The 12,774-nt window shown below is 50.4% G+C and overlaps 1 protein-coding gene across 12 annotated transcripts in view; it reads right to left on the bottom strand.

Moving 5' to 3' along the window:
* The window catches only part of TRIO (trio Rho guanine nucleotide exchange factor), a 363,061-nt gene that overhangs the window by 196,573 nt on the left and 153,714 nt on the right, over nt 1-12,774 (bottom strand). For all 12 annotated transcript variants that reach the window (XR_015148618.1, XM_086361236.1, XM_086361240.1 and 9 more), the window contains 2 exons: nt 8,449-8,640; nt 1,618-1,749 (listed from right to left, as the gene is read on the bottom strand). Coding sequence is in view for 11 of the 12 variants with exons in the window: in XM_086361236.1 (XP_086217362.1) it covers nt 1,618-1,749; nt 8,449-8,640 (324 nt within the window). In the remaining variant the exon portion in view is untranslated. The remainder of the gene's footprint in view (nt 1-1,617; nt 1,750-8,448; nt 8,641-12,774) is intronic.

The following is a 12,774-nucleotide window of genomic DNA, read 5'->3' as shown; positions in this document are numbered from 1 at the left end:
AATGGTACCCTGCTCCAGTATTCTTGCCTGGAGAATCCCATGGATGGAGTAGCTTGGTGGGCTACAGTCCACGGGGTCACGAAGAGTCAGACACGACGGAGCGACTCCACTTTCACTTTCAATAAACACTGGATGCAACAGAATAGTGTTTAAAAGGGATCCTGTTAAATAAAGACGTGTCCAGAGACACAAATACATAGATATCAACTTTCACGGGCAGGAGATCAGACAACGTTCTGAAGCAAATACTGTAGCACACCACATGTCCACTTAATTCACCCACGGACACAACAGGGTCAGGAGAGCTGGGCTCAAGGACGTGAGAAGGACAGCTGCTTGGCAGACGAGGATGTGTCAAGACTGAAAAGCAAATGCCAGACAACTCTGACAGGTGTGGCTGTGGTTCAGGTCAAGGAAGATCTGGATTTAAACACAGTCATCCCTTGGTAATGAGGGAGAATGGTTCTAGGACTCTCCCCACCCACAGACACTAAAGTCAGTGGATGCTCAAGTGTCTTGTATAAAACAGCCTAGAACAGCTGGCCCTGCATATCCACATCACACACCCGCGGCTACAGAAGGCTGAGTGTGTTTCCTAAATATCTCCTCTGGGCTCAGCTCTCTGCCAGGTCGGTTGAGGCATTTTCTCCCTGGAGTCTCACGGGAATCTTTCCGATCAGCGTATAGTATGACAGATGCTCACTAGAGATGCAGAAAGAAGCACATACTGACCTCCTACCCACTCACCACTCACCTCCGGGAACTCAACCAGCATCATAAACAAAAAGAGACTGGGTGGGAAGGGTCAGATGACCACAACATGGACAAGACTGACACACCCGGACCCGGTGTGTATTTGGTGTCATCACTGCATCTAATGTGTGATAAGGCACGGAGGGAGCGCAGCGGTGGCTGAGAACACACGGGCAGCCTCCCTGGGGTCAGTCCCCGCTCCACCTCCTACAACTGAGGACTGGGCGGAGGTCACTTCGCCTCTGCGCTGTTCCCTCCTCATTTGTAAGAGGGGGCGGGAACAGTCCCAGCCCCAGGGCTGCGGGCATGAAATAAGTGCCTGGCACAGAAGGTGGCAGAAGATAAAGCAGGGATACGTTAAATAATGAGCTTAGAGTAATAAAGAAAATGCTCCACTGAGATGCCTGGAACAGCAAGTAGCCAGACACGGGAAAACCACCGCGTGTGCTGTGACATCCAGAACAGGATGCTGCGCCGGGTTTCCCTGTTCTAGAAAGGCGCATTCAGGAAGAGCAAATGGAGTCTGACGAGGCTGCACTGCGTGTAACACGCATCTTTCCTAAATACACGCAGTCAAAAAGGTTAAACTTCCACTATTAGCACAGATGAAACTCGGAGCACTCTGAAAAAAAATCCACAAACATCTCAGGGCTGCGAGGAGTCTGCTGTCTGCCTCCATCCTTTCTTACTTACCAGCCTCACCCTCCACGGAACTCAGAAGTCACAAGGAAACTGCAGTTCAACTCGGAACTTGTGCGCTTCTTCTAGGCTAGCCAAACCTTTGTTCTTTCCGGCTTCAGGCGTTACGACACAAAAACATACGGTGGTTGCTTGCCCACCGCGGGAGAAGAGCTGCGCACTCACCTCGGAGTAGGCGAGAGTGACGTGCTCGTACACGCCCTGGTGGTGGTGAATAGCGTCCTCCAGGTCCTGAAGCTCTGAGGGCAGGTCCACCTCGCCGCAGGCCTTGCACCACGAGTCCACGTTGCTCATATACTGGGGTGGTTTAAACAAAAATAAAAAGATCATGTCTACCTACAGCAAATGATATTGAGAAGTAGCCCTCTTTCAACATGGCTTTGAAATAAGGGTGGCTGAGAGAGTGTTTAGGAAGAGAGCGTGGCTGACTCCCTGAATCAAATGGCACTGACCTGGGTTCTCAAATCAGATTCCTGGACTCTGCAAACCAGCACCCCATCCCCGCCTCCAGCTTCAAGCAGATCTGGAGGTGGGCCCAAGAACCTGCATTTGAAATGACAGCCTTGGGTGGCTCTGTGGTCACTCCTGGGAGCGCCTTTGCCCTGCATTGGCCGTTTTTCAGGCCTCCTGGTTAATTTTCCCATTTCACGGTTGAATCCGCGTTTCCATCTGCTCTGTGCTATTGGCCATGGGGGCATGGCCACCCGGTCTACCTGCACCCCCCTCCCCAGCCTCAGCCGCACAGCAAGCTGGGCTACTTCCAGAGCTACGGTCCAGCCCTCATGCTCTCCTCTTTCATTACAAAGGCAGTAGAAGATTCCTGAAGTCATCTACCTAACAGTACAACGACCAGAGGGTCCATCTGCCTACCTTTTCAAGAGTAAATACACACAGGAATTAAAGGAGACCCTGGGAAGGAGGCCGAAACTCCAGAGCTATGCCCACTGGAGGGAAGCAAGGCTAAGGCAGAATCTTTGGGGTGTCCCCGCTGTGCACATAAACGGGGAGGGCCTGCATGCTGCAGTCCTAGGCCGTGGCTGCTGACCTGTCCTCAGCCTTCTCCACTTCCAGCCCCACCCCAGGGCTCATCAATAGCTGAGAAATCACAGCCAAACTTCCTAGGGAGATCCCAACAGCATCCATCACGGTGAGTGTCAAAGACAAGCAGCAGAAGGCTCAATTAAGGACACAAATTCAATTAACACTAATTCAAATAGACATCAACACATTTCCCTGGGTTTCTCCTCTTTTCTCTAGTTCCTCGCTGTCTTTCCACTCATCAGGGAATGCACAGCGTGACTCTTTAAAACACGGTTACTGACCTGCCAGATGAGAAACGTGCTACAATCCTCTTAAAATATATATATATGAGAATAACCTCCTGGGTACGTAGGACATTTTTAGAAACTTAGACAAGCCACCTAAGTAACTGTTGTTTCTAAAAATCCCTTTATTATTAATGTGCTGGCTCAGAAAAATATCTGCATGAAAATCCCAGGGCTGGAAACCAATTCACAAGGCATTAAGTGTCATCTGAAGGCAAGTGGTTTCACATGGCTACACCCAGGCAGGCCTCAGGGAAGGTGTTCATCATTCTCCCCCATGGTTCCTCCTGACATCACCAGGGCAACAGAAGGAGTAATAAAGTTATATTATACCTCTTCCCATTCTCATGCACACACATATGACTACTTAGGCATATTTCTAAGCATTTCTTGGACGGTGTTCTAAAAGCAGTCAAAAACACTGCTAAAACATAGTTAACCCCAATTTTTGAGGCTATCAGTAAAGAGAAACCTTCGAGCAGTCTTATGGATGCCTGCATTTACTTAACTTACTTATAATTTCTTAAAGTATCCTGAGAGGTACTGATTACATTTACCTGCAAAAACATAGGGCAGATCAGCTTATAACACAGAAACCTCATAGAAAAAGGACTCTGCACATCTAAGTTCACTGGGTTAAAACATACTAATGACAGAAAGAAACCTGACCATGGCTTTACAGGGACTTTTGTGTAAGCACAGTTTTTGTTTTTGATTTAGAAGATGGCAGCCCTTAAAGGGCCAGCTCCAGGCCCCGAACGTCTTCTGAAAAGCTCGACACCCAAAGGAGATCTGAACCACAGCAGCAATCCCCGTTGGAGAGCCAAGAAGGAGGAGGATGTTAACAGGTGCACCACCAAGAAAAAAAGACTCTAGGATCAAGTTTGGTGTCAAAGTTCAACAGGTACCCATACAACAGAACCTCCTAGAGCCTATTAATACAATAATGTGCCCTGTGAGTATGGGAGGGGAGGGACTCTGATGTTGGTTTAGAAACCTGACTACCACCCCGGCACACGTACACACCTCTTACTATCTTGAAAGTTTGGGCTTGGAACCACAGGGGCTGTCCAGCACACAGCCCAACACTTTCTAACGGAAGACAACAAACAAAGGCTTCTATACTCTAGTGGGATCAGAGTGCCAGCTGAGGCTCTGATGCTATAAATGCTCAAATGTAAACCAAATGACTTTGCTGACAAAGGTCATCACTTTGCCCACAAAGGCCCATATAGTCAAAACTATGGTTTTTCCAGTAGTCATGTACAGATATGAGAGTTGGACCATAAAGCCTGAGTGTCAAAGAATTGATGCGCTGGAACTGTGATACTGGAGAAGACTCCTGAGAGTCCCTTGCCCTGCAAGGAGATCAAACCAGTCAACCCTAAAGGAAATCAACTCTGAATATTCATTGGAAGGACTGATGCTGAAGCTCCAATATTTTGGCCACCTGATGCAAAGAGCCAACTCACTGGAAAAGACCCCAATGCTGGGAAAGACTGAGGGCAGGAGGAGAAGGGGACAACAGAGGATGAGATCTGGCTGGATGGCATCACTGACTCAGTAGACATGAATCTGAGCAAACTCTGGGAGATAGTGAAGGACAGAGAAGCCTGGCGTGCTGCAGTCCATGGGGTCACAGAGAGTTGGACAGGACTGAGCGACTAAACAGCAAAACCAAACGAGTGAACACACAGCATCTGGGCAGACGTGGAGGAGAGGCAGGAGAGTGCAAGGGAATTCCAGGCACCTCTGAATTCAAAGCAGGAGCCGGCCTCAGAGCTGGGGATTCTGATGCTCAGCAGAGTGGTCACTTTAGCACTGCTCAGAGAGGATGGCAGGAGGCTGGGTCAGCCGGTTTCCAAACGTGAGGCAGGCAGACAAGGGAAGAGTGATTAATACGTAAGCTTTAAAAGAAGAGCCTGAATAATTAACTAGCAGCCTTATTTTCAGAAGCATTTATGCCTCCGCCCTCCATCTGCTGAGAGTGGGAACTTCCAGTTTGCTGAGACTGTCCAGCCTAGTGAATTTCATGCCCACCAGGAGCGCCTGATACAGCATCAGCTGAACATAGGTGGTTTAGGAGACAAAGGGAGAGGAACTTCCTAGAATGTAAACGCTTAAAACCCTTATTGAGAGGGGCTTTCTCCTCTTCGGAAAAATTAAGGCTCAGTGAATTTTATATATATATAAAACACATGTATGAATTCCAAGTTCAGAGTTTTCTTTCTTATTTCTAATTTCCTCATTTTCTGCTTTCATTTCTAGGAAATATTACTCTACTGTTTCTTTCATCATTTCTACTCCCTGACTACGAATAAACACACTCCCTTCTCCTGGTTCCTTTAAGAGAGATGGGGTCCCTTCTCTGTGCAGCAAAATCACAGGACAGATGAAGGGTAGTAACAGCCAAAGGTGGTCACAGACTACCACACTGGATAGTACTCCAGTCATTTTTTTAAAAATAGGGAAAACTGGAGATTTTAAGGTGTCATAAAATCAAGTTGCTTTAATTCTTTGATTTATAACAAGGTAATTCTAACAGCTTTGCTATGAAGCTCCTTAATATAAAGGGATATAACACATGACCCAAAAAAGTAGAGCCCTAAACATTGTCTACCAGTCAAACCACTAGCCATTCGGCCGTGTCTCCAGTTCTGTAAACGGATACTTTGACCCTGTCCACACCTCACAGGAGATAAGGGCGGGAGAGGATAATGGCCAAGACAGCGCTGGAAGGCACAGTCTACGAAATGTCATTCTCATCTAGCTGTAACCTCAGGATTTATGTGCATAGAGCCACAAGCAAATACCAACCCGAGAACACCCACAGAGACACGAGCAGGTGGGGCGTGACGCACACGCCCTCCCCCACAAAGATGAGCTGCCATCCTTCCCCGAAGACGGCTTCCTTCAGCCACACCAACTGCAGGGCCACAGAATTGAGCTCTACGTCACCCAATCAGATTTAAATCCTTAGTGAGAGCTCCAGAGGAGGGTCAAAGGGGTGGCTATGACGGAAAGCCAATCTATGATGTCCGAGTTCTGGTCCTTCCCTGGTGAGTTTATGATAACAGCTTAAGCGTAACTAGTAGGCAGAGAATTTAACAAGAGGGAACAGAGGAGACCTATTCGGAGACTCTCTCCTGGGAAGAGGAAAACCACTCAGTGATGTCACCTTCTGTGCTCCTGAATCTCAGTGAAGGGGAATACAGACCTTACGCCCACTACACTTAACGCCTGGGGAAGGAAACATTTCAGAAGCCTAAACATTCCGGACCCTAAAAGCCTAGGGTCCCATCCGCACATTTTGGTTGCTGGGTGAAGCTACACTGTCTCAGTCAGGGCCCATCAGAGATGCCAGCCTTTCTCACGGGCCCACTTTGTCCCCAAGGTCCTATGGAGCATCTTCTCTGGCCACTGAAATGCTGGAGCCTGCAAGTACCATTAGAGCTCACGCAAGACTCCATGAAATTCTGTTCATGTATTCCTCTAGCTGTGTTTCCTTCAAGCTGATAAATTAGAGCTATTATTTTATCCAAATAAAAACACCCCAGGCTCTTTCAACTTTACTGCATGTCTAAAACTTTTTTATAATAAAACACTGGGGAGGGGAACACCTCATGGCACCCACATTTCTACATTGCTTTCAGGCAGGGCAGAGCAGCAATTAATCTTCTGGGTTACCTGCAATTTCGGATCCTGCCGTGGTTAGAGAGATTTTTCCCTTATGCTTCAGACTATCCAAGAGTCCCCCAGCCAGCTTGTCAGGTTTCAGAATTATTCACATAGTCCTGCTGGGCCTTTCCAGGGGCCCACAAGCAATTCACACACCTCCACACAGCCCAGAGGGTGACTGCACCCCACACCGTGCTACCATCCCAGACAGCATGTGGGTGGGGGCGACACAGCTCTTCTCCTGAGCACAGGAATGTCCAGTGAACAACACGCCACGACCTTGACCATGACGGGACCAGAGGTGGCTACACAGAAGCGGAGACAGTGCTGTGTTAAGCTGAAGGGGCTCCTGTTACTTTAACTCAGACTGCTCCTGTGTGGGGGCTTTGTGTCTCCTTTATCACAAAATTACCTCTTGCATAAACTTAGCAGGAAAACCCGACACTGAAACTCGCTAGTCCCGACTCACAGCTTCCACACGAGGCTATTACGATGCTGTCACCTTGCTCTCCCCTTCTGCTTCACACTTTCAAGGTTCCCAGAGTTGAGATCACTCCTAATTAGCACCTTGTGCGACATTCCAGCCGCTCCTCCGAGATGCCGGGCAAGCTGGGGCTTGTACCCACCCAGCAAGGCTGCTTCTAGATGAAAGGACACTATTTCCTTTTTAGAAGCATCAGTGCAAACCCCTGTGAATGTAGGCTTTTTCCCCCAAAATAACTATCCCTGAGGAAGCTCTATGGGTATTGCTCCTTCAGATTAAGGCAACCACCTGTCCCTTCCCCACGTCTCGCTAGCGGCTAGAGGTTCCTGAGTTTCTTCCTCCACGTCTGGAGAAGCAGGCTCACTGCCCAGGCTTCCACCACGAGCGTCCGAGTCACAGCAACTCCCTCTCTTTCGCTGCCCTCCAAGTGTCTTCACTGAGGCAGGTGTGCCCGTTGGCGGGCGTGTGGGGAGTGTTGGGAGCACACCTCACACGCTACCTCCAAGACAAGGTACTGTGACCAGCACGTCAGCAGGTGAAGCCTGCGTGAGGTCTGAATCCATAGAAATAACTTGACAATTGTGGGGGACACTGAAACCGTACCCCAAAGCTACTTCTCCCCCGCAGCCTGGGCTGGTATAGCGTGGCCCTGCCAGGAGGCTGAGAACCCAGGCCTGCGGCCTGGCTGAAGGCCGGCACCCCTCTCCAGGCTTGGGGGGCCGGGGGAAGTGGGCTGGGTCAGAAGGAACTCCTGTGAACACTGCTGCCCTGAGACAGCGACCAGAGACGACACCGCACCCTGCACGCGTGGGGCGCGACGGCAGAGGGGCCGGCGCCCGGGCGACTGGAGATGATAATGCACCCTGCAGGCGTGGGGCGTGACGGTAGAGGGGCCGGCGCCGGGGCGACTGGAGACGACAATGCGCCCTGCACGCGTGGGGCGCGACGGCAGAGGGGCTGGCACCGGGAGTTGTGGCAACACCCGTCTTCTCGGGCGATGGCCAGGCCCAGTCAGGAGCCCGCCCGCCCTGATACCGCGGGCCATGATACCCTGGGTTGTGAGAGAAGCAGACCCCTGGTGCCTAAACCTGAGAGTCAGCAGTCTATTACTTGCTGCCTAAGTCTCCTAACTGGAATTCTCAAGGGAGGAGGAAGAGGACAGGAAGAGGGACAGAAAGAAGGAGATAAAGAACAGCCGCTGTCACTCAGGAGTTCCGACTGGACAACAGGCCATGTCCAAGGCCCCTAATGTGAACCTCATTTACACAGTAAGATGGCCCCTCAAGTCCATACTTTTACCTCCACTTTACAAACAAGGAGATGTTCACAAACAAGGAGGTGTTTACAAGCAAGGAGGTGCAGAAGCACCCCGGGTCTGCAGCAGGGCTAAGGTGCGGGCGTGCTGAGCGCCATGGGGTGGCTTCAGCACCCCGGTGGTCTCCGAGGCTCTGCTGCGGGGACGCAGTGGGCTGGGGGAGGTGGGCGGGGGCCCGGCTCCCAGGCACTGACCTTCTCAGCCTTCTGGTGGAAGACGGACGACATGTCCAGCAAGGTGCTGCGCTCGTCCAGGGCGGCCGCGAAGGCCTTCCACTCCTGCTCCAGCTGGTTGGCGATCTGCTTGATCTGCTGGGAGGCATAGTGGCCCGACTCCACCAGGCGGTTGGCCACCGACATGATGCGGTTGATGTTCACATACACGTTCTGTGGAGGGGTGAGAAGAGGCAGGGCTGGTCAGGGTGGGGCGCATGGGGTGCCTCTCTGACAGATGCAGAAGGTGCTATCTGAAGCTACCTACGAACTTAAAAGTCACATTTGAATAGCAGAATCAGCAGGTGGATAAAAGGACATGTGTGCTGCTATCCGGATTTCCATAAACCCTAAGCCTTGATTTCAGTTTCTATTTGTAAAACTGCAGAATTACAGCTGAACCAGCTGCGAGGGGCACAGAAGCGACACGCACACAATGCCCTCTGACCCGCGCCCTGGCCCCCCATCCCAAGAAGGGTCCAGACGGCAAGCTGTCGCCCAGAACTGCGGGAGCCACCGCCGCAGTCTGTCACGAGGACCCAGAAATGACAGACTCTGTACGTGGCAACCAGAGGCTACTCTGTGTGGAAACAAGCCCGCCCTTCCACACAAGCCCAAGTCAGCTTGCTGGTGCCAAGAGGAAACCTGAAAATGGATCCACACTCCCCGGGGAATGTGAATCGGGGCACCAACAGAGCAATGCTGTGTTCCAACTTTAAATGAGCTTTTCTGCTGTGTTGAAATCTCTCTCTTCGAGTCCAGTAGCTTGTGGCAAAAATAAGGGTACAAAGCATTTTTTTCTTTCTTTTTTTTTTTTTAAAGGGCATTTTCCTTGCAAAAGAAGTTCTCACTATGGTATTTCCGTTTCTGCCTTCCATCTTCTTTAAGGATCACATGATCCTTAAAGCAAAAGCAGGGTGCGGAATGCGCACTTTCAGTGAAGGTTCAGTTGTTGCTGCTCTTCATATGTTTATTATTATTAAGACTTTTGTGCCACATCCCAACACTGCACCGTGCACCGGGTCTCCCCACATCACAGCCTCACCTTCGGCTCCCATCATCCTCACCCTAAATCACACGGGGTCACCCAACCTGCCTGAACTCCCGCACACCCTTCCTCCCACCCCTCCTGCCCACGTGGTCCTCGGGCTCCCGTCATCCTCACCCTAAATCATAGGGGGTTACCCAACCTGCCTGAACTCCCGCACACCCTTCCTCCCGCCCCTCCTGCCCACATGGTCCTTGGGCTCCCGTCATCCTCACCCTGAATCACACGGGGTCACCCAACCTGCCTGAACTCCCGCACACCCTTCCTCCCACCCCTCCTGCCCACGTGGTCCTCGGGCTCCCGTCATCCTCACCCTGAATCACAATGGGTTACCCAACCTGCCTGAACTCCCGCACACCCTTCCTCCCGTCCTTCCTGCCCACATGGTCCTCAGGCTCCCGTCATCCTCACCCTAAATCACACTGGGTTACCCAACCTGCCTGAACTCCCGCACACCCTTCCTCCCACCCCTCCTGCCCACGTGGTCCTCGGGCCACCTCCCGCTGCCTTGCCCTCTGACCCCTGCACCGGCCTCAGCACTGTCGCTCCATGTGCAGCGACCCAAGGAAGCGCCCGACAGAACGCGCTTGGCATTCTCTGTACCTTCATTGACTCATTCCTTTCATCGACTCCTGATGGCAGCCTGAGCTAAATGGAGTCGCCTTCATCTGGGTTTACAGAGCCGCGGAATCCAGGTGCAGAGGCACTTTTCTTGGCTGCAGGCTGGAACCAGCTACCACGTCCGGGTGTGGGGCTCACCCGGCAGGCAGGGGGGGCATCTGTGAGGCTCTGATGGGCAGTCGAGGCCACCATCCGAAGGGAACTGGCCTCACAGCCTCGTGTGGCATTAGCGCCCTGAAGACTTGCCTCTAAGGAGCAATGCCTCTCCTTCTCATACACGTTCTCTCCAACTAGACACACTGACCAGACTCACCGAGTTTTGCTTTCTCTGGATCCTTAAAGAGGAAAATCTACCCCAAAGGTCTGTTCGAAAAAGCATCAGCAGGTGCCATTGTCAGGATCTGGGGACAAGCTATCCATCCACCCAGCTCCATCGGGGGGCCCACGGAGGGGCTGCATCCCATTTCCATCTGTTTCAGGGCCTGCATGGCTTCCATCCTCTCAAACTGTCTGCGCTCCGCACGCAGAGGACCGCTCTCTGAATCATGCCTGGGCCATGCCTCTATCACTATGGCAGGATGAAGGAGCCACGTGGCACACAGCCCAGACAAGCGTGCACAGACACGGCAGTGCACAATTCCCCACGTCAGCTGTGCCTCCACCCAGATTCCTACCATCAGAGCCTCTAAAACACCTGTGATGGGAGAATGGGCACGACTTCATTGCTGTCTCTTAAAATGCTTTCTTAAAGTCGACTTTGCTCTGACATCTAGTACTTCCATTTTATCAAAAAAGTTTAAAACACACTAGACAGCACAAGAAAGGGCTGAAGGTTAACAGGCCCCTCTCCTGCATAAGTAAGTGTCCTAGACACAGGAGGGACTCGCGGAGGTGTCGAGAACTAGGAGCTTCGAGGCCTGCAAAGCGCCCCCAACAGCTGTCACCCTGCAGCACACAAGCGACTACAGCCTTTTTAAATTAAAAGTTTCACTTAGAGGAGTGACAGAGTGCATCATAGAAAAATAGAAAATATATTTAAACCTAAAAAAAAGGTATTACCCATACTTTTAAGAGTTTCTTACTTACCATAACATACTAAAGTTACTGACAGTATTTTTAATGAGGTGGTAACATCAGTGGTAGCAATTACCATTTATGATGCATAAATTACCATAATTTCCGCTTAGTGTCTTACACAAACATGGTAAGTAAAATAACGCAACACCATGTTAGGCAGAAATTATCCCCACTTTAGAGATTAGGAAACCCAGGCTCAAAGAGATTAATCAGGCTGCCCAAGGTCACACAGTAAACAGAAGTCAGAATTAAAAACCTCTACGTTCATAACCCACATGCCTGGCTTCTTCATCTTCTGATTCCTAATCACTAGCAGCACTGAGAGAGGGACAGGAACCTTTCTGCTCCTTTCTAGTTTTTATAAAATAGATTTTAGTACTTCTAGTTTTTAAAGTATCTGATAGTTGTGGGCTGAATGTGTCTTTCAGCATTAATTGGAAGCTTCTGAATATTTTGAAAAATTGATAGGAAACTGTTAGGGGAAAAATGTCTTCTAAGATGCTTCCCATAAAGGCCCACATTTTCATTCTCCTCATCTACACCCAGGCTCAATCTCTGACCCCAAAATTCTCTTACCTCAAACTCAAGAAGAGTATCAGACTTTTGGGATAGTGCTTATTACATAAATTTTAATTGCTGAATCTTTTTTTGGTAACTTCCAAAGTGAAGCACTTTGTGGACTGAATTCTAATGAAATGGCCTCTTACTGAACTAATTTAAATAACGACCCCCTCTCTGTATCGTTTCAATGCTCTTCAGACACACATTACCAGGCAAAGAGGGCTAGCTAACTTCCATAGGTCTGGCTCAAAGTCCACACCAGAACTGTCTCTAAAGTAAGTATTTCTAGAGTAACTCTCTACAGAAGGAACCCTATGTCCTACAGAACAACGTACAGCTTTATTTTTGTTACATTAATTCCAAAACTACACTAATACTGTTATTTAAAATTCACTGTTGGGTTCTTTCGGGGGATTTTGCACTGCAATCTTAGAGCAACCCCAATCGTATCCACAACAGGCCAAGGGCATCCAGAGAGCCACAGGACTGCGGGAAAGACTGATGTCAGACCCCCGGCCCTCCACTTAACTTGGGAGGAAGGCTCACGTTTTAGGAGAACTGGAAGATGCCTCTGAGAAGGGCGGCAGGCTGGCTTACATCCTCATCATGAAGGGCTGCCAGCAAATGAACAGCGGGCTGGTTTACGTGACTCAGCCTCTGAAAAGAGCCCCGTGGGCTCCTGAGAGGGATAGTTCAGAGGCCAGCATCAAAACCATGCATGTGGGCCTGGCCAGGTGAACTGGTTCAAGTTTCACTGGTTGGTTGGCTTGCTTGTTTTCACTTCTGTTTGCTTACAAACTTAAAAACAAGCTACCTGCACACTGCTGCCACAGAGAATCTCCCACACTGGAGGTCAGCTGCTACATCGGATCGTCAGAAGGCCCTACACGAGCTCCAGGCAGCGTGCTGGGAAGGAGCCGTGTAAATACCCTCCCCCGTCTGCTAAAGTTCGCTCAGCGGCAGGACACCCCTGCGCCCCGACACCCCTGCACCCCGGCGTC

This window comes from Bos grunniens, chromosome 20 (assembly GCF_055505025.1).
Source record: "Bos grunniens cultivar Pamir isolate PY7600 chromosome 20, Bosgru_T2T1.0, whole genome shotgun sequence".
Classification (NCBI taxonomy): Eukaryota; Metazoa; Chordata; class Mammalia; order Artiodactyla; family Bovidae; genus Bos; species Bos grunniens.
This window is presented reverse-complemented; position numbering and strand designations above follow the sequence as displayed.